The sequence below is a fragment of the Hypanus sabinus genome, chromosome 9 (genome assembly GCF_030144855.1).
Source record: "Hypanus sabinus isolate sHypSab1 chromosome 9, sHypSab1.hap1, whole genome shotgun sequence".
Lineage (NCBI taxonomy): Eukaryota > Metazoa > Chordata > Chondrichthyes > Myliobatiformes > Dasyatidae > Hypanus > Hypanus sabinus.
Window position 1 is genome coordinate 39,364,202 of NC_082714.1, and position 23,253 is coordinate 39,387,454.

At 38.3% G+C, this 23,253-nt stretch overlaps 1 protein-coding gene across 5 annotated transcripts in view; it reads right to left on the reverse strand.

Annotated features, from left to right (window-relative positions):
• The window catches only part of smurf1 (SMAD specific E3 ubiquitin protein ligase 1), a 128,877-nt gene that overhangs the window by 45,627 nt on the left and 59,997 nt on the right, over positions 1–23,253 (reverse strand). For 4 of the 5 annotated variants that reach the window (XM_059979511.1, XM_059979510.1, XM_059979509.1 and 1 more), the window contains exons 2-7: positions 22,673–22,711; positions 17,439–17,547; positions 11,692–11,825; positions 5,774–5,839; positions 3,168–3,252; positions 1,167–1,405 (exon numbers count right to left, since the gene is read on the reverse strand). In XM_059979511.1, the coding sequence (XP_059835494.1) occupies positions 1,167–1,405; positions 3,168–3,252; positions 5,774–5,839; positions 11,692–11,825; positions 17,439–17,547; positions 22,673–22,711 (672 nt within the window). Of the gene's footprint in view, positions 1–1,166; positions 1,406–3,167; positions 3,253–5,773; positions 5,840–11,691; positions 11,826–17,438; positions 17,548–22,672; positions 22,712–23,253 lie in introns of those variants that run through there. The other variant, XM_059979512.1, reaches the window with a different exon arrangement.

Genomic DNA, 23,253 nt, shown 5'->3' on the forward strand with positions numbered 1-23,253 from the left:
ACATTTTTATGTTACAGCAAATATGCAAAGATTGGTGGGAAATTGGATTTTGGCAAAATAGAAGAAATTCCTGGTGATGTTTCTAAACTGAGATCCCATAGGAAATTCCAACTCTTACCCTCCCAAGTATTAAAAAGAAGTTCGGACTCCAAAAGCAGTCAAAATGTCAGAGTATATATAAATGTTATCAATGGTGCATATTTAAAATAGTTAAAATATTTGCCATAAATGTTTAATACAACTTTAGCAGCACAAAGGTAAGAAAGAGGGGAAGACAAAAATTGATCCTTGGGAAATACCTGTGATAACCATTTGGAAGAAGAATCATTGTTGCATTCTCTGGCTATGACTGAACAATGATAAATAAGAATGGATTAGAGCTCTTTTGCTACTAAGTCAGAGGTGGAAAATGGGCAGGAGAAACTCAAGCAAATATTTCTGGACATAAGAAAAAGTGGAACTACTGGTTGAACTGTCTGGTCCTCACACTTTCCTCAGGCATCTTCAATGCCTAGAACTCACTATTTAAAATTAACTGACATTGGTCTTTATTGGGCTATGGAGAGGAACAAATTGCAAATATTGGATGATTTGAAATCAGCCTAAAAAACTGGAATTATACACAATTACCCATTTCTGGAAATGAGTGGCACAATATTTTGGGAATTATATTCAGTGTGAAGACTGTAAGTTCAATTGAGAAAAACTGCTATAACAAGAATGCCAATGGAATTGAGGTTAAAGAATGTGTTTGAATTACAAATCTAGAAGGCCATGGGGCTTCATGAACCCTACAATGGACTTGAGGAAGTGGTATGTGGACTTGATTACATAGGCAGAGCAAGGTATTATCTCCCCTTTATCTTAAGATGAATATCAATTATGCAAATAAACCACAGTGATTTTAGCCACACACACACCTAAGATAAATGTCTTTTAAGCAAAATTAAATAACTCAGTCCAAAATAAATCTTTTGTCTGCTTGAAGTGCAAAAGCAGAAACTGTGCATTTTTCTTTAAGAATGAGAAAGAAAAATCAATCTGTACCACTCCAACACATTTCAAAGGGACAATTAAATATTGACAATCATATGATTAGCCATCTGGTACTTAGTATTACTTCCTATATACTACTTAAAAAGAATACAACTGAATCCACACTTTACCATATCCCTCTGGTAGTACAGGAGATTGATGGCTATGAGGCCGGCTCTGTGGCGTGTTCATTTGAACTCGAACACCAAAATTTCGGATTCGCTGTGTTTGTAGTCTCTGATCCTGGTTTTGAGTCTCTATCAATTGGCAGGTTCCTCCACCTGCAGCACCAGTCATGTCTGTAAATGGTACAGTGTCTTCCATTATACAGCTTAGTGGCCTTCCTGGTCCAGAATCCTCAAAAAGTGGCCTGAAATAAAATTATGTACTGTCATTAGAAGTTTAGCATTTAAAATACATTCTTTTCAATATAGTTTATCTTCAAAATGATGAGCATGTCTCAACTGCTGACCTAATAAATTACCGTTAATTGCCTTTAAGTTGTTTAGTTGCTGAAAGAGTTGAATTAGGAGCATAAAGTGACCAAATATATACTGAATCAATATTTACATAATATCCATTGGAGCCACTTTAGAATTTTATTCAGAAACCTTGCTGTAAGTAGTTTTAACATAGATGAACACTACAATAACAGTTGTTTAGTCTCAAAACCAATATTGAAGTTTAGTCACAGGAAAACTCAAATTTAATGGAAAGCTTTACTTATAAACAGTTCATGGTTAGAAGCATGCTTGGTAATATGCAAGTGATGCTTGCACAAATCTTACTTGTTGAAATACCAGCTAAAATATCAGTAAACAAGAACTCTGCAAATAAATGCAATCTTCATAATCATTGCATCCAATGATTATGAATTTCAACTCATAAATAGAAGTTTTTTTGTGTTGATATTATAAACCAGTATTGAGATTTGAGAAAAGGACATAATACTAAGAGCAATGAGTATTTAACATTACAGTAAATAATAATATTCTCTGTTATTCCAATTATATTTACAAAAGTTAACACAAAAATAACTAAACAAACCATGAACTCAATACATCGGCATCTTTTCTCACTTTTATTCAAATTAAACAGACTAGATGCAAATATTGTTCGACTGGTGCTCATGGTCTGCCCGTTTTACCTTATAGAATAACATTTGTATTGAGTTCCAATACCTCATTTTTTAATAAATCGTCAGTTTAAAATAATTTCTAGGTTTCTCTTTGGTTTTCTTCCTGAAGGTGCTGATTACTTTTTACTTTGTGCTAAATGAGTAGTGGCATAAATGCCATAATAATTTACAGACCATTAAGTACAATTTGGCAGTTGAATACCTGGAGCTCCAACTGCAAGAGTCAAAACATCAGGTTAACAATAAGAAATAAGGTAGATCAAATCACTAAACATAAAACCCACTATGAATGTACATAGATATCTGACACATGTTTGTGTACAAAAATTAAAGGAATAATAGTTTTAGTTTCAAATCCAAGTAATCTCCATCCCCTAATCTAAAAACACAATGCTTGACCATTTGTGATAAATTGTATTAATGTAACTATTAACTTGGTGTCCATTGTGCCATAGTCTTCCAAGCCAAAATCCTTGTTGCACCACAGAAACCCAGGTATGGCGGAATCAGTGGTTAAAAACTTCCAGCATTTTGAGATCTCTATTCTGCTGAGTAATCAAAAATGAAAAAGAAGTGTTTTTCCTTTAGTCAACTGTTCACTTTATATTTGCTACAACATACAAAAAAGTACTATTTAAAGACCTTATTCTATATTTCTCTGGATTACCATTAGATGTGATGCATTCAAATGGAAGCTAATTTAGAATCTTTTCAAGAATTTTTCAGTCTGGTTACTTTATTTGAGAAATACTGAAAGTTGAACTTTGCTAGTTGTTTCAAAGAACTGTATGCAAACAACTCATAAGCTGGAACCTCCATGAATATGTACCATTTACTAGAAAGGTATATTTTTCAAGTAGAAATGCTTTCAGTACACCATATAAAGTTTTAATATGATTAGCCTATACAAATACATCCAAATACCTCTTGACATTCAAATTCTTAGTAAAATTTATTCCAAACAGCAGTTCAAAGAAGAACAGTGATAGCTCACCCTTCTGGAAGATCATTATCCAATATCCCTCGGCAATCGACAACAGGACCACCTGTTCCCATTCGATCTCGAGTTTGTAAACTTACTGAAAACAAAATCGCAAAACCCATGTTTATCCATGTTATTCAAAGTTATACAATTAGAAGTTTGCACATATTCTTAAAGCATCAAAATACACTTTATATCACAAATAATATACTTCCACTGGGAATGTAATAAGGCTGTGATCTACTGAACAAAATGATGGTCTATAAGACCATAACACCTTCAGATATAGGAGCAGAATTTGGCCATTTGGCTCACTGTCTACTCCACCATTTGATCATGTCTGATACATTTTTCTCTCAACCCCATTTTCCTGCCTTCTCCCCACAACCTTTTACCACCTGACATGTCAAGAATCTATCAACCTTTGGCTTTAATACACCCAATGACCTGGCCTCCACAGGCACCTGAGGCAATGAATTACAGATTCACCATCATCTCGCTTAAACAATTTCCTCCTCATCTCTGTTCTAAATGGATGTCCCTCTATTCTGAAATTGTGCCCTCTGGGCCTAGACTCCCCACTACAGCCAACTTCCTCTCCACACCCAGTCTATCTAAGCCTTTTAAACATTCAATATATTTCAATGAGATTCCCCCCACCCCCCGGCCATTCTTCTAAATTCCAGCGAGTAGAGACTCAGAACCATCAAATGCTCCTATATAATAAGTCTTTCATTTGTGGGATATTTTTGTGAACCTCCTTTGAACCCGCTCCAATGTCAGCACAACCTTTCTTAGATAAGGGACTCAAAAACAGTAGTCCTTTGACAAAGGCTTTTAGAGGGGTGATGAGGATTTTTATCAAGCAGTTGTGGTTGGGAATTGGAACTCAACGCTTGGATGGGTGGTAATAACAGAAGTACCCACCACATTTAAAAAGCTGATGATAGCCATATTCTACTGCTGAAAAGTGGGCAATTATACTATGATTCCATGATAAAGTGAGGCATAATCCTATGCTCCATGAGTGGTGTTTTCCAGAGATTACTACACAGTATTAGCTTGGAGACCTCTACTGATTTTCCCCATTTTTTAACGCATAACATTGAATTTAACTCAGTCATCAAACTACTATCAAAGTGGCGATCAATTAATTTGGTACAACTGGAATTGTTTTTGTAGCTAACATTACAATAATATGGTGCTTATTATAAAATAATCAAACTTTAAGCATAATAGTATTTGAATTTAATTTAAAAAGTCAAAGTGGAACAGAAGCTGGCACTCAACTGATTAAATTTTAATAATCATTCAACTAAGTAATTGCTTACTTCATTTACCTTCTACTGGTTTTCTCTTCCTGAATATCCCTTTCAAATAAAATCTATCAATTGCAGTTTTCAAATTTTTATTTAATCTAGCCTCAAAATTTTTGAATGGGTAATATTGCAGATTTTTGTTACTATGAGCTTCCCTTGTTCACACCTGCACAGCAACTCTTAATTATGAAATGTTTTCTCCTTTCTCTCTTTGCCCAAGAGAAACAAACTTCAAACACTTGTTGGAAAAGAAAATAGAAGTAGCTTTGATGCATTGGTTTGATAGCAGAATGAATGTACAACGTGTAGCTATTCAGTAAACAGAAACTCCACTTTATGGAATTCACAGATTAGTGCCAAAAAATTTTGAGACAAGGAATAAAAATTTGCTACTAAGGAACTTATGTGTAAAAAAATAACTGAATAAATTCAAAATAAGAAAGAAGTAAATTTTCTTTATTTTTGAAGAATTTGTGTTTTGGAATGCAAACTCTCCATAACATAAGCATTGTGTGGTAAGAATTTAAAGATGCTACGAATTAAGTCAATTAGGAAAAGATGTGAACTGCACTTTGAACATAAGAACACAGAACATGGAACAGCACTACATGGGGACAGACTCTTTGGCCTACAATGGCTGTGCACAGTACAATGCCAAATGAAACTAATCCCTTTTGCCTCCATGTGATTGCTATCCCTCCATTCACTGTACATTCCTGTGCTTATCTAAAAGCCTCTTGAATGCTTTTATATATGCTGTATATTTTTTATAAATGTTTATCTCCGAAAGAAACATATTCTTTCTTATTCACCTATCAAATGCTTCACTGATTTTAAACATTTCATTCTGATCACTTAACCTTCAATATTGAAGCAAGACGAACCTACATAACCTGACTTAATTAGTTAACTCTTTGATTCCCCCCCCCCCCCCCCCATCAGTACTATTTGGAAGGCAGGATCAGAACATGGTAAATAAAACATGTCAAGCTTGTTAACTTTACCAATATTTAGAATAAAGTTCAACACTGTAAATACTTATGACATAAAGATAACCAGTGACAAAGACACTGAAACACAATGTTGTCTGTCTCAAGACTATCATGGAGTTCTTTCAGATCTCTGAAGTAGGAAGAAGTACAATGTGCACCACCAAAAATAAAAGGTAAATGAGATACTCAATATACTGTATAGGTCACCAACTAGGTATCACCACCTAATCTATACAGCAACATTTAGTCTACTAATAATTTTTCAGTAAACATGGACCTGAACTTGAATATTTAAATAAGACCTTACCAACTATTTGTCCTCTTATGGTATCACTGTCTGTGGGATTGAGTTTGCATAGATCCAACCGCTGATCTGGCAAAAAAGGAAGTAATATTACCTGAACTGCTTAAACACATCAAATTATAGAAGTATGCCCTAAAAACATTATTCTTTATTTAGGAAAAGTGGCTTTTTATATATTTTTATAATATTCAGCTGGAAGTTTAAATTGAAATTATTAGACCAAGCCAATAAAGTGAAATCATGAAGTCAAGAAGCCCATTGTGGGCTTTTAAGCTCACTGGACATCAACAAGGAAGATGGGTGCTTTGGTCAAATTACCAAAAGTATTAGTGCAAAATTTCTAATCGATTAATGTCTTCTGACCAGCAGTGCAACACAGCCTCTCCTTTTATACCCGCCACTGTCATGCCTGAAACCTCTATACCACAGAGATTGAGCTGCCAGTCCTGTCCTTTTCTCAACCATGTTTCCATGATCGCAACAAATATCATAATCCCATGTGCAGATCCATGCTCCCAGTTCCTTGTATTATAATGTTTATGTAGTTAAGCCTACAAGCCCTCTCATGTTTTCTTACCTCTCTGTCTACTCTACCCACTGGACCTTCCTGTTTTGCTTTCTATATGATTCTAACACCTAACTGCTACACTATGATTCTGAGTTCCAGTCCCTGCCTCAACAGCGTGGTCAAATTGGTCAATCAACAATGGTGGCCATTGTGTCGTAATTTTACCTATTTTTCTCAGGCAGACAAATGCTCTATCTGCAAACTGACGGCAATGATGAATTTCATTATCAACATTTGAATTATGATGTGTAGTAAGTTTGCAGCCAACACAAAGACTGATGGTACTGTGAACAGTGAAACGCTAGATGAAATTTAATTAGCACAAGATTGAGATGTTGCACTTTGGGAGGTCAAATGTAAGAAGAATGTATACAATTCATGGTAGGACTCTTAACAACATGAATGCAGAGGTCTTTGGGTCCAAGTATATAGCTCATTGAAAGTGGCCTTGCAGTAGATGGGGAGGTAAAGAAGACACATAAAATGCTAGCCTTCATTAGCTGGGGCACTGAGTATAAGAATAAGAAAGTTATGCTGCAGCTATATAAAATCTTAGTTAGGCCGAACTTGGAGTACTGTGTCCCATTCTGGTCGCCCCATTATGTGAAGAATGTGAAGACATTGAAGAGAATGTAGAGAAGGTTTACCAGGATGCTGCCTGGATTAGTTGCTATGGACTATAAGGAGAGGTTGGATAAACCTGGGTCATTTTCTCTGAAGAACTGGAGGCTGAGGGGAGACCTGATATAAGTTTACAGACAGACAGACATACTTTATTGATCCCAAGGGAAATTGGGTTTTGTTACAGCCGCACCAACCAAGAATAGTGAAGAAATATAGCAATATAAAACCATAAATAATAATCAGTTAATCATGCCAAGTGGAAATAAGTGCAGGCTCAGCCTATTGGCTCAGAGTGTCCCTGACACTCCAAGGGAGGAGTTGTAAAGTTTGATGGCTACAGGTAGGAATGACTTCCTATGGCACTCAGTGTTACATCTCAGTGGAATGAGTCTCTGGCTGAATGCACTCCTGTGCCAAACCAGTACATTATGGAGTGGATGGGAGTCATTGTCCAAGATGGCATGCAACTTGGACAACATCCTCTTTTCAGACACCACCGTCAGAGAGTCCAGTTCCACCCCCACAACATCACTGGCCTTATGAATGAGTTTGTTCATTCTGTTGGTGTCTGCTACCCTCAGCCTGCTGCCCCAGCACACAACAGCAAACATGATAGCTTATAAAATTATAAGACATAGATAGGGTAGACAGTTAAAACCTTTATCTCACAGTACAGTAATGTCAAATACTAGTGGACATATATTTAAGGCGAGATGGGAAAAACTTTAAGGACATGTACAGGGCATTTTTATTTTTACTTTGCATAGAGTGGAAAGTGCTTGAAATGTGCTACTGAGGCAATGGCGGAAGCAGATACAATAATGGTATTTAAAAAGGTTTTAAATACACATGAATATGCAGGGAATAGAAAGATATGGATTGTATGCAGACAGAAGAGATTAAGCTTAATTTGGCATCATGTTTAGCACAAACATAATTGGCCAGAGAACAAGAATGTACTGCTGAGGTTTTGATAGGCATTCGCCACGCCACATTTGGAATATCATGCTTTTGCTGGCCCTGGAGAGGATCAGAAAGGATTACTCAGGAATGAAACTTGTAACATATGAGGAGGACTTGATATCTCTTGGTCTGTATCGATGGATTCAGAAGGATGGGGTGGGGGAGGGGAGGGGAACATGGAATTTCACTGAAACCTACTGGATACCAAAACGCCGAGGCCGAGACCGAGAGGATACTTCCATTAGAAGAAGAATCTGGAAACCAAGTGTAGAGCCTAAGAATAAATGGACGCCCCTTTAAAATTGAGTTACGGAGGAACTTTGTTCAACAAGAGTGTGGTAAATCTGTGGAGCTCATTGCTGCAAAGGGCTGGAGGCCAAGTCATTGGGTACATTTAAGGCACAGATTGATAGGTTCTTGATTGGTAAGGAGGTTAAGCATTAAAAGGAGAAGGCCAGATAATGAAGTTGAAAAAAATCTACATGATTGAATGGTGGAGTAGTCTTGATGGGCCAAATGGCTAAATTCTACTCCTATAGTATGGTCTTATGATCTTATGACCTAAGAGCCTGTTCCAGTTCTGTACTATTTTATGTTTTTCTTCACCAAGAGGTGGATCCTGAGGTGTGAGACATTGTCCACAGGATAAACAATTTCAAGATTTTCCTCATGAACCTTGATTTCAAAAGGCAATCTTATACAGTGAAGACATGTCAGTAAAGAACCTCTGTCTATGAAAGTGTAAAGCTCAATCTGTTGCATTCTTCTATGAAGGAGTCGATGAAAACTTGAAGCTTGACTACTGAATTGAGTGTGAAATGAAGCACTGTCTGATAGCTGCTTCATGACTTCTGAAATTCGACTGACTTTGCTTCTGGACTGAGGTGACAAAGATTGAAACAGCTTGTAATGAGTCACCAAGCTCCAGAGCCATCTTTGCTATCATCATGAAAGCATCAGGACTGGATGGTATCCCTGAACATATCCTTAGATCCTATTCAGATCAGCTGGCAGGAATATTTTCAGACATTTTTTAACTGTCACCACTTCAATCTGTAGTTCGCACATGTTTTATGAAAAACATTACCCCAGTATCTAAGAAAAACAAGATAATGTGCCTAAACAAATAACCCTAATAGATCTGACATATGTTATAATAAATTGCTTCAAGAGGTTGGTCATGGAATATGTTAACCTGGGAGACAACATCTCCCTCTGCAGGGGATCCTTGACTTCCTGACCAACAGATTACCATCAGCATGGATAGGCAGCAATTCCCCTACCACAATTATTCTAAGCACTAGTGTACCACAAGGTTGCATCTTCAGCCCTCTGCTCTAATCCTTGTACACTAATAATTGCTTTAACACTATCTGCAAGTTTGTAGGTGACACCACCATAGTGAGGTGTATTTCAAATAATAATGATTTGGTGTACAAAGAGATAGAGAGCTTAGTAGCATGGTGTCAAGCCAACAACTTTCCCACAATGTCAACAAAAGAACTGGTCACTGAATTCAGAAAGAAGTGCATACGTTCCTGTCCACTTCAACGCTGTTGAGGTTGAAAGTTGACAGCTTCAGGTTCCTAACATCACCAATAACCTGTCCCTGTTCAACCATGTAGACGTCATGGCCAAGACAGCTCACCAATGCTTCTATTTACTCAGGAGGCTAAAAAAAACTTGGCATGTCCCCATCGACCCTGACCAATTTTTACTGATGCACCACATAAACTCTCCTATTTGGATTTTTAACAACTTGGTATGACAGCTGCTCTGTATGTGACCCAAAGAAACTGCAAAGTTGGGAGCATAGCCCAGCAAACCTGGAATCCAACCTTCCCTGTACGGACTTGTCTGTACTTCTCACTGCCTCAATAACGCAAAATCAAAGATCAAAGATCCCACCCACCCCAGACATTCTCTCTTTTTGCCTCTCAAAATCCTGAAATCCAGTCTCAAGGGCAGCTTCTACCCCGCTGCTATCAGACTCTTAAATGGACCTCTGGTACAATAAGATGGAATCTTAACCTTATAATCTACCCTGTTATGATGTTACACCTTATTGTTTACCTACACTGCACTTCCTCTGTGGCTTTTACACTTTATTCTGCATTGTTATTATTTTACCTTGTTTTACTTCAGTGCACTGTTTAATGATCTTATCTGAATGAACAGTATGCAAGAAAAGCTTTTCACTGTATGTCAGAACAAGTGACAATAGTAAACTAATTCCAGCTCCAAAAATTGCAATTCCAAATGTTGAAGATTATCCTGGAAATTCTATCCATTAGTTCCACTGCAGTGGAAAATCTTTAGCAGGATAATAAACCTTGCTTGGCATTAATTTGTACTGAAATTGAATATATTATGGGCTTATTGTTTAGGTTCCTAGCTTGTATGCAATCATGATGCAGATTTAATTTGGAGATAGGTTTCTGCGTGGCGCCAAATTGGAGGGGAATGTTCCACAATCCTTTTTGAATGACAAAGTCAAGGGGGTCATTGAAGTCAAAAAATGCCTTCTTTAGTGGTCAGTGTTGCTATCTGCATTTCTCCTCGAGCTGTTGTGTGTTGATTATATCTGCTGTCCTTCTGGATGGATGCAATTCAGGGAGCAGCACTCTAGCTACTAGGACGTGATGGTTGAGGGAGGACCATGATGATAATTTTTGATGTGGCACTCAACATGAGGACTGTATTAATACTACAATGGTTTTGCTGTTTAACCCAGAAGTCCAAACATCATCTTTCAAGCAACAGCATGAAGCAACAAAAGTTGTCTTGCCAATGTAACACATACAACATGCTGGAGGATCTCAGCAGGTCAGACAGCATCTATGGAAAGGAACAAACAGTTGTTATTTCAGGTTGAGACTCTTCATCAGGACGTGTTTATATGGTCTTGAAAATGTCACCCATACCCCAAAAACCAATACCTTGTTTTAAATTTTAAAAAGCTGCCTGTTAAAATTTTACTTAAGAATATTAAGCATGTAAATGAGGGTGACACTTCAATGCAATTTGAAAGTACACATGTTGTAAACACCATCTATTAGGTAATAAAGGTTTTGAGATAGATGGAAAACCTTTCCTGGAATATTTTGAAGGAGAAATGGTGTTCTAATTCCTTTCCATTGTTTAACTCTTAAACAACATTACAAAAAAATGATTAACATTATTAACAGTGATAGCTGTTGACAGATTTGCTGCCATTTTTCTCCGCATCACAATGGTGATTAGCTTTCAAAAAATTACTTGGGACTGTCTGAGCACAATGAATAGCAGTATAAAAACTTTTCTTTCTCTCCCAAAGGAATTTCATCACAACATGAATCACAATCACAAAACTGGCAGGAAGAGAAAACAAGCATTCCAATGAAATTTTTTGAATGCTGATAAAAATTGGTGAGGAGATGCACCCACCCACTTCTCCATTGGAATATTTTGCAATCACAAAGTTCCTAAACTAACCCAAGATAAAATGATATTTTCATCTCAAGTATCAGATTATTCTGCATGCTGTAAAATTTTGAGAAGTGAATAGAAAGTTGCTGTCAGCATACAGCTTGTTTTGGCATGGCGAATAATGACATTGTGTGCTAGCAACTACTTATTCTTCAGTGAAATTTGAATCAAATGGTGACGGTATACCAAGACAATCAAAGGTTTGTCCACTGTAGTAGGTTTCATCCACCATCACAACTGAATAATTATTTTTCCTTAAATATCTGCTCAAAAATAAATCAAGAAATAGACTACATACAGCCAGTATCCTTTAGTCTACTGATGGCATTTGATAGCAGCCGAACACAACCCAGGAAGCCAGCTCCCTGTTTTTTATGTATTTTCTTGTGATTCCATATGCTTATCGTAATTGAGTCTGCTTTTCCAATGTACCTGAAAGGTAAGAAGTTATCAGTATTAAAACAAAATACACCACAGACACAGATACAAGAACCAAATCCTCATTTGTACAACTGACTATCATTTTACATTTTATCTAGTGCTATGGAAGCAGCTGACACTAATTTGGTAATAGGACAGGGATAGAGATAAAGCATTATGGAGATAAAAGCATATAAACTAAGGAGTAAATAACATCAGAATAAGCAGCCACAAAGTCATACAGCATGGCAACAGGCCTTTCAGCCCAACTCCCAACTATTTCTAGTAGCTCATTCCAAATACACAACACCTTTTGTGTCAAGAGGCTGCCCCTGATATCCTTTTCAAATGTTTTGCCTGTGATTTTAAGAGGCTTGCCTTAGTCTTTCTGAAGAACAAAAAATCAGATTAGGGAAATGCCAAGCAGACCAAGTTGGACTGGAGTACAAGAAAAAACACACAAGTAGCAGAAATTGAGCTTGCACTGCTATTCAATATGCGCATGACTAATCCTGGCTTGCTTTTTTTTGCCCCATCCCAATTTCCTTACTATCTAAGTAAAGATCAATTTTAGCCTTGAAGGTAATCAATAGCAAAGTACACACAGAACTCTGAAAGAGAATTCCAAAGATCAACTAAATTACATATTAACAAATATCTCAACTCAATCTTAAATGAAAAACCTATTATACCATGATTATGCTTCCTACTTCGTGAAGTGGGAAAACTATCTTTAGAAATCTGTTATGTCAACTCCACTCAGAATCTGATATGCCTTGATGAGATCACTTCTTATTCTTCATAAGTCCAGTAAGATTACTCTATACTCAATCTCTCTTCATGGAAAAACCTTCTCATTGCAGAAATCAATTTTCTGAATTTAATTTCAGAACTTCCAAAGCAAGTATGTTCTTAAACTAAGGGAATCAAATACAATACGTTATTCCAAACACGGTCTCGCCAACTACTCCAGTAAGTCTTTGTTCCTTTAGTACTTTGAATCCCTTGCAGTAAAAGCCAAGACAACATCTGTCTTAATTGTCATTTATACATCCATACATCCATCAGGAAACTGATACAGGACTTTGTGATATGGTACAACTCAAACTACCTGCGTCTCAATATCACCAAGACCAAGGAGATGGTGATGGACTTTAGGAGACCTAGGCCTCATATGGAGCCAGTGATCATTAATGGAGAATGTGTGGAGCAGGCTAAGACATACAAGTATCTGGGAGTGCAGTTAGACGAGAAGCTAGACTGGACTGCAAACACAGATGCCCTGTGCAGGAAAGCACAGAGTCGACTGTACTTGATGTTCTATTGGTCAGTTGTGGAGAGCGCCCTCTTCTTTGTGGTGGCATGCTGGAGAGGCAGCATTAAGAAGAGGGACGCCTCACGTCTTAATAAGCTGGTAAGGAAGGTGGGCTCTGTCGTGGGCACAGAACTGGAGAGTATGACATCGGTGGCAGAGAGGAGGGCGCTGAGTAGGCTACGGTCAATCATGGAAAACCCTGAACATCCTCTGCACAGCACCATCCAGAGACAGAGAAGCAGCTTCAGCGGCAGGTTGCTGACAATGCAATGCTCCTCAGACAGGATGAAGAGATCATTACTCCCCAACGCCATTCGGCTCTACAATTCAACCACCAGGGGCAAGACATATTAAAGTGCCGGGGTTAGGACTGAGCTTAAGTTACCACTCAATGCACTTTAGTAAACTATTTAAGAACTTTTTAAAAACCATTTATTAATGCTTTTTGGGAGGGTGATTTTAGATGCATATCATATTTATACTGAGTTAAATACGGTATGTAACTAGTTTTGCTACAATAAGTATATGGGACACTGGAAAAATGTTGAATTTCCCCTTGGGGATGAATAAAGTATCTATCTATCTATCTATCTTTCCCACAAACCAACACCCTAAAATATCTTAGTAACCAAGTGATTCACTTTATTAGTGAATACAGCCCTTATAGCGGCAAGAAAAAAGGAACGCAGAGTGTAAGAGCACAGATTTAAGGTCAAGACAGCAGGATTATTCAAAATTGCTTACAGGATCCTGGACTTTACAAGCCATGGCAAGGGAGTAATCTAAACTTCTATATAACTCTAGTTAGTTCACATCCAGGCTACTACTTTGCCCCACATTTCAGCAAAACATATCAAGTCCTATGACACGCACTTTACTAGAACAATGTCAAAAATGAAGGATTTCAGTACTGCATACTGTTTACAAAAACTGTGAAAGTCATTAGGACAGAAAACATTAAGAGGACAATCTAAGTCATTAACGCTTAGGCTTGAGAAAATAAGGAGGAACTGCTTTCAATGGCAGAGAGGTTAGTAGCCAGAAGAAAGAAGACAAATATGGCGAATAAATAATAGAATCAGAAGTGAAATGAGCAGGAACGAGTAACCGGAATTCTTTGAAATGATGGCGGAAGCAGATTAGATTATAAATTTTAACTGGAATTGGATAAATACCTAAAGGAAAAAGAGAATCAGTTAGTTCTTTCAAAGACATGATGGACTGAATAGCCTCCTTTAATGTTGCAGTATTCTACGAATGCAGGGCAGTGTAACTCTAAACAATCATTTTAAAATCATAAGAGCAAGTCACATTCAATAACAAATAAAGTTAGTCAAGTTTTCTTTAATATTTGCATTTACTTCTAGACTCAAAGGTCTTAAGGTGGATAAATCACCTGCACTTCCCAGAGAGTTTGCTGAATAGATAACAGATGCATTGGTCATGATCTTTCAAGAATCACATGATTCTGGCATGGTTCCGGAGGGTTGGAAAATTGCAAATGTCACTCCATTCTTCAAGAGAGGAAAGCAAAAGAAAGGAAATTATAGGCCAGTTAATCTAACCTCAGTATTTGGGAAAGTGTTGGCGCCTATTATTAAGGATGAGGTAGACAAAGGAGAGGCAGTAGATGTCATTTACTTGAATTTTCAGAAGGCATTTGATAAGATGCTACACATGAGGCTACTTAACAAGATAAAATCCTATGGTGTTACATGAAAGATACTGACTTGGATAGAGGAATGCTGGCAAGCAGGAGGCAGCAATTGGGAATAAGGAGGGCCTTTTCTGGCTGGCTGCCAGTGACTAGTGGTATTTCTCAGAGGGCAGTATTGGGATTGCTACTTTTCAGTTTGTTAATGATTTAGTTAATGGAATTGATGGCTTTGTGGCAAAATTTACAGATGATATGAATATAGGTAGAGGGGTAGTTAGTGCTGAGGAAGCAATACAATTGCAGCAGGACTTAGACACATTGGAAGAATGGGTATGAAAATGGTAGATGGAATACAATGTTGGGAATTGTATAATGGATTTTGGTAAAAGGAACAATAATACAGACTATTATCTAAATGGGGGAGAAAGTTCAAGCATCAGAGGTGCAAAAGGACATAGAAGTCCTTGTGCAAGACTCCTAGAGGTTAATTTACAGGTTGAGTCTGTGGTAAGGAAGGCAAATGCAATGTTAGGATTCTACTTCAAGGAGAATAGAACATAAAAGCAAGGAGATAATGCTGATTATTTTATAAGACACTTGTCAGGCCACACTTGGGAGTATTGTCAGCTGTTTTGAGCCCCATCTCTCAAAACGGATGTGTTGTCATTGGACAAAGTGGAGAAGAGGTTCACAAGGATGATCCCGGGAATGAAGGGGTTAACATATGAGGAGCAATTGGCAGTTTTGTGCCTATACTCACTGGAATTTAGAAGAATGTGGGAACGGGGGGGAATTGAAACCTACTGAATATTAAAAGGACTAGATAAAGTGGATGTGGAGAGGATGTTTCCTATGGTGGGGGTATCCAGAACGAGAAGGCACAGCCCCAAAATTGAGGGGTAACCTTTTGGAACAGAAGTAAGGGGGAATCTTTTAGCCAGAGAGTAGTGAATCTGTGGAAAGCTCTGCCACAGAGCTTGGTGGAGGCCAAGTCCATGGGTATATTTAAAGCAGAAGTTGATAGCTTTGTGATTGGTCAGGGCATCAATGGATATGGTGAGAAGGCCGGTGTATGGCATTGAGTGGGATCTGGGATTAGCCATTATGGATTGGCAGAGTAGACTCGATGTGCTGAATGGCCTAATACTGCTTCTATGCCTTATGGTTTTATGGATGTTGTACAATAAAACCCGAAGCTGTTAGTCCTTGGAATAATATAATGACATCAAATCAAAATAAGATCATTACAAGTATTATTGCTGGAAGAACGAACTCAGAAGTTTGGCATTTAAATAGAGCTTAAAACTCAAATATTTCTTTGGTAAAGGCGCATAAACACAAATTGAAGCAAATTCAAACTGAGAAAACATAAACAAATTAATTTTAAAGAATCTGAATGGAAGAAGATGAATCTAAGGGAGAAGACACCTAATCTATCACTCAGGAATCTATAGATTTATTTCCATAAAGCAATTATATTGCATACTGTGGCGACCCACTTTCTGTGCAGGCGAATCGGCTCACAAATAGCCCACGTGCGGGGAGGGACTTTGGTAATGCACCTCTGACGTCATTTCCGCCTGGAGAGGGCAGGAGCTAGGAATTAAAAGCCAGCGCCACGAAGTTTTAATAAACTAGTCTCCAAACGACTTACCGACTGCATGTCATTGTTTGTAGCTCTGTATGTAGTACATCGCTACAGTACTTTGGAAAATATTCCATTAAAATTAATATAAAAGAGAGTCAAAATATGAATCTAGAAAATATACTGACTACACATGACCTACATCTTCATCCCTATATCAAGGTCTGTAATTGTCCAAATATATTAATACTATCGTCACTATATTTTATTGCGCAAATCATTATTTTACATGGATAAAGAAGAATTACTTCTAATTCAAATGCGCATTTCTTACTTCTGTATGTAACCTGAAATATTTGTTATAATATTGTCACTGAATTGCCTACTGCAACAAGCGTCTTGAACTCATTCCTGATTGATATACTCAATACAGACTAATGGTTGTGGAACCTTTGGTGACAAGTTCCAAATTACACATAACTCGTTTCTCTGCTGCCTGCATAAATGCCATAGGTGGGAGAGAGCTTATCCTCATCCACAATGCACTTAATTATACTGACAGTTAACTAAGCCACATCTTCTGGGTTGTCAGCTCTCAAGAATTTCAAATAATTAATAGTGCTGAAAGTCTAAAGCAATTAAAAACATTAAATATTGAGAACAGAAACAGAATCATCTAAGAACATTAAACAAAACAAAAAAGTACATTTTACTGAACTTAATAGCTTTGGCTCCTCACAACATTTCCTATCTATGAAGACATAATTTGGACATGTCTTCCTGTTTTCCTGATGCAAATACTGGGGGAATGTCACAACTTCAAGCTTCTTGTGTGGACTCCAACGTCTGAATGTAATTAATTAAAGGATTACCAGAACATTCAGGACTTCCAAGTTCAATGAATATTTGTAGAAGTCCCAAATGTGCAGATACAAATCACTATTTCCTGTACATTGTCAACCTATAGAATTAAATCACACTAATTCAGAAGCCCTTTAAAGGCTAACAAATTAGCATCAAATAATACAATGCACCTCAAAATTGTAACTCATATTCAACTATACTCACAAGTCATAGTGTTGGTTCCATTTTGGATCAAGCGTGTTTTTCACTGTATCTGTTGAGTGACATTGCCCGGAGCCATCCACGATAATTTTGGCAAAGGGGTCAGGTAATCCTGTGCAAGGCAAATATACTAAAAATAAACTATACCATAAATATTTTCTCATTTCAGATTTTAAAATTAAGCAACATTTTAAGAAACTAAAAAATTTCTGAGAAAAATCCATGAAAGATGAATCCTACATTGACAGAAATTACATAGAATTTTAACTTGCAGATCATTAAGTCGAATAAGAAATTTTAAATTCCTTCTCTTATAGACTTAATGGGTAATCTAAGAGAGCTGCTTCAAATGACTAAAGGTTTTGTGAATGTATACAGGGAGAATATTTTCTTGTTTAGGATGTACATAATTATCGGCCATAATATACATAACTTGGCAAGAAATCCATAAGGGAATTCAGGAGAAATTTCATCTACCTAAGAAGTAGCAGGACAGAATATCGCTTCTACAGTGGTTGAAGCTAACAGTTAAGATGCATTAAAGTGAAAGCTTGACAAGCACATGTGATAGAAGGGAATAATGCTAATAGATTTTGATGAGGAAACAAAGGAAGATGCTTAAATAGACCATAACTATATTCTACTACCATCCGCCTAATGTTATCACACACTGGCGCTAATGCTTCACTGCAGTCTTTTATGTGCACATTGTAAGCGCTCTGCTCCATGAATGCATTAACTTCACTTTGGATTCTTCTTAAACAGTTCTTTACTGTCAACAATGACTTGCTTTCAGATCAGTTTCAGCAGGTCTGAAATGGTTGAGAAGCCCTACATGGAATTAGAGGCTCTGGGCCAATGGTGCATGATAAAGCAAGTGAATGGATTGCATGGGATTTATTACGTTCTTTTTGCTGTTTAACTGTGGTGACCATCTTCAGCTCTTTAACATAGCCATAGAATTTTGAACTTTTGCAATGTTATTCTTATCCAGAGGACATTTGACAATTCTTAAGACCATAAGACATAGGAGTAGAATTAGGCCATTTGGCCCATTGAGTCTGGTGCACCATTTCATCACAGTTGATCATTTCCCTCTCAACTTCATTCTCCTGCCTTCTCCCCATAACTTTTCACATTCTAACTGATCAAGAACCTACCAACCTCTGCCTTAAATGGACCCAGTGACCTGGCCTCCACAACTGCCTGTGGCAAAGAATTCCACAGATTCACCACCCTCTGGCTAAAGAAATTCCCCTAAATGGATATCTCTTTAATTTTGAGGCTGTGGCCTCTGAATTTAGACTCCCTCATCAAAGAAAACATCCTCTGTATACCCACTCTATCTAGGCCTTTCAACATTCACTAGGTTTTATCGAGATCCCCCCACCCCTCATTTTTCTAAATTCCAGCAAGTACAGGCCTTCAATCGCTGCTCGTATGATAACCCTTTCATTCATTGAATCATTCTCGTGAACCTCCACTGAACCTTCTCCAACGTCTTCAATGTCGGCATATCCCTTCTTAAATAAAGGACCCAAACTGCTCACAATACTCCAAGTGAGGCCTTAGCAATGCCATATACAGCCTCAGCATTACATTCTTGCTTTTATATTCTAATCCTCTTGAAATAAATGCTAACATTGCAGTCAACTTCCTCATCACCGATTCAACATGCAAATTAAACTTTAGGGAATCCTGCACAAGGGCTCCCAAATCCTTTTGCACCTTGGATTTTTTAAAATTTTCTGCCCGATTAAAAAATAGTCTATGCTTTTATTCCTTCTAGTGAAGTGTAAAAACTAAACATTTCGCAACACTGTATTCCATCCCCCACCTCTTTTCCCATTCTCCTAATCTGTCTAAGCCCTTTTCAAGCCTCTCTCCTTCCTCCACACTTACGCTCCACATAGACCCTCCACCTATCTTTGTATCATCCACAAACTTGGCCACAGAGCTGTCAATTTCATCATCCAAATCACCGACATACAATGTAAAAAGAGGCAGTCCCAAAACAGATCCCCTGTGGAACACCTCTAGTTACCAGCAGCCAATCCAAAATGGACCCCTTTACTCCCACTCTTTGCCTCCTGACAATCAGTCAATGCTCTATCCATGCTAGTATCTTTCCTGTAATACCCTGGGCTCTTGTCTTGTTTAGCAGCCCCATGTGTGGCACCTTGTCAAATGACTTCTTAAATTCCAAGCACACAACATCCACCGATTATTCTTTGTCTATCCTGCTTGTTATTGCTTCAAAGAATTCCAACAGATTTGTCAGGCAAGACTTCCCCTTTAGAAAACCATGCTGACTTTGGCCTATTTTGTTATATGCCTCCAAGTACCCCAAAACCACATCCTTAACTCCAACATCTTCCCAACCACCGAGGTCAGGCTAACTGGCCCACAATTTCCTTTGTTCTGCCTCACTCCGATCTTTAAGTGTGGTGTGACATTTGCAATTTTCCTGTCCTCTGGAACCTTGCCAGAATCTATTGATTCTTGAAAGATCATTACTAATACCTCCACAATCTATTCAGCTACCTCTTTTAGGACCCTGGAGTGTAGTCCATCAGGTCAGGTGACTTATCCACCTACAGGCCTTTCAGTTTCCCAAGCACCATCCCCCTAGTAATATCAACTGCACTCACTTCTGGCCTTTGACACTCTTGAACTTCCAGCTTACTGTTAGCATCTTCCACAGTGAAGGAAAGTACTCATTCAGTTCATCCCCCATTTCCTTGTCTCCAGTGTCATTTTCTAGCAGTCCAATAGCTACTCTTATCTCTCTTTTACTTCACATATATCTGCAAAATCTTTTGATATCATTTTTTGTATTATTGGCCTGCTTACCTTCATATTTCATCTTTTTGCACTTTATGGCTTTTTAGCTGCCTATAAAAAATATCCCAATCCTCAAACTTCCCACTAATTTTTGCTCTATTATATGCCTTTTCCTTTGCTTTTATGTTGGTTTAGCTTCCTTTGAATAATTCCTTTAGAATATTTCCTCTTCTTTGGGATGTATCAAGCCTGCACCTTCCAAATTGCTCCCAGAAAGTCCAGTAATTGCTTCTCTGCCATCATCCCTGCTAGTGTCCCCTTCTAATCAACTTTGGCCAACTCCTCTCTCATGCTTCTGTAATTTCCTTTACCCCAGTTCAGTACTGATAGATCCAACTTTAGTTTCTCCCTCTCAAACTGCAGGGTGAATTCAATCATTACTGTTTCCTAAAGGTCCCATTACCTTTAGCTCCCTGATCATATCTGATTCATTACACAACACCAAATCCAGAATTGCTGATACCTAGTGGGCTCAACCACAAGCTGCTCCAAAAAGCTATCTCGGGGGCATTCCACAAATTTCCTCTCTCTTGGGATTCAGCATCAAATTGATTTTCCCAATCTATCTGCATATTGCCCATGACTAACATAACATTGTCTTTTAATATGCTTTTTCAATCTCCTGCTGTGATTTGTAAACTTTGTAAGCTACTGTTCGGAGGCCAAGAAAAGGCTTCCATCAAAGTCTTCTTACTCTTGCAGATTTTTAGCTCTACTCATAAGGATTCTGTCTTTCGATCCTATGTCAGCTCTTTCTAAGGAGTTGATTTCATTTTTTACGAACAGAAGCACCCCAGCCCCTCTACATACCCGCCAGCCCTTTTGATAGATTGTGTATCCTTGGATATTAAGCTCCCAACTACAATCATCTTCCAGCCATGGCTCTGAGATGCCCACAAGATCATACCCGCAAATCTTTAACTGCGCTACAAGGTCATCTACAGTACGTACTTCATTTATTGTGTGCATTCAGATGTAACACCTTCAGTCCTGTATTTGTCATCCTTTTCAATTTTGTCCCCCTTTTACAGTGCAACTCATCCAACTGACCAGAATGTTGCCCAATCATCAGCTGTCCTTCCTGATAGTCTCACTCTATGCTACATCTGCTTGTAAACTGACATCCCTCAGCCCAATCACTCCATTTCCCACCCCCCTGCCAAATTAGTTTAAACAGCTCCAGCAAAACCGCCCGCAAGGATATTGGCCCCCCCCCTTGGGTTCAGGTGTAGTCCGTCCCTTTTGTACAGGTCTACTTACCCCAGAAGAGATCACAATGATTTATAACATGAAACCCTTTCAGCTGCACCAGTTTCTGAGCCATGCATTCATCTGCCAAATCATCCTATTCCTGCTCTCACTGGCATGTGGCACAGGCAGCAATCCAGTGATCACTACCCTTGAGGTCCTGCTTTTCAGCGTTCTACCCACCTCTCTACATTTTCTCTTTAGGACCACCACTCTTTTCCTTCCTATGTCAATGGCGCCAATATGTACCAAGACATCTGGCTGCTCCCCCTCCCTTTCTAGAATGTTGTGGATATGATCCAAGATGTCCCCAATTCCGGCACGTGGGAGGGAACATACTATCTAGGTTTCTCTATTGCATCCACAAATCCTCCAATCTACTCCTCTAACGATGGACCCTCCTACCAGCACTGCATTCCTTCTCTGCCCCGTTCCCTTTTGAGCCACAGCTCCAGACCCAATGACAGACACCATGTCACTGCGGTCAAGCTCTGGTAGGTTGTTTCCACTCCCCTACCCCAACAGTATCCAAAACGGTATACTTGTTATTGAGGGGAACGGCCACAAAGGTACTCAGTGCTGGCTGTCTATTTCCCTTCTCTCTCCTGACAGTCAGCCATTCAGCAGCCTCATATAACCACCCTGTAGCTCCAGTCTATCATCTCCTCAGTTTCCCTTATGGGCCGTGGATCAAGTTGCAGTTCCAGTTCTTTAACGCTTTCTCTGAGGAGCTGCAGCTCAGTCCAACTGGTACAGATGTAGTTACCTGGGAGGCTGGAGGTCTCGCAATTTTCCTCACACAACAGAATTTCAACCTATAGATACAGGAGATGATCTAAAATTTTTCAGACACTTAGTGCATGTATGATGGCCTGAAACATGCCAGCCCTCTTCCATCTTGCTTCTTCCATCAGAACATCCACTTCCTTAGTAAAATAGCAGTTCTGCATAAGACTTTACCAAAGTACTCCATATTTGGAGCAATAGTTCACATAGAAACAAAGGTAACTGGTGCATTTTTAATTTACAAGGTCAGTTTCCCAGCTATTACTGGGTACGCAATAATTCTGGACCCACTTTTCCATTATGGAATAACTAAGCTTTATTCCTCAGTAACAATATAGACAGTAAAGTTTAATACTCACTGAAAAAATCCTTCTTGGCCAGACTTTTTGCGCACAACACTGAAAAAAAATATAAGATTTGTTGGCATAATTTTTTCCTTTGCACTCACTTGTCTTTCTCAAACTATGTACCACAAACACTGGCTACCTTATATCCCTTCTCAGGACACAGGAGCATTAATGTATAAATAATTAATACAAGTCTATCTCAATGATGGTGGCAACACATGTATGTGGGGTGGTAAAGTAGGCATATGGTATATTTCTCTTCTTCAGTCAGTAAATTGAGTATAAAAGACAAGAAGTCATGTTCCAGCTGTATCAAACTTTGATTAGGCCACATTTGGACTATAGAGTACAGTTCACATTGCTACATTTCAGGAGGACTTGGCAACTTTGTGAGGGTGCAGAAGAAGTTCACCAGCACAACACTGATGAAAGTATGACTTTTCCCCAGGGTAGAAATTTCAAATATTAGAGGGTATAGCTTTAAGGTGGCAAGTTGTTTTTTCCTCAGAGAGTGGTAGGTGCCTGGAACGTGCTGTCAGGAAGAGGTGCAAGTGGACAGACTAAGTTAGACAGACATATAAACAGGCAGTGAA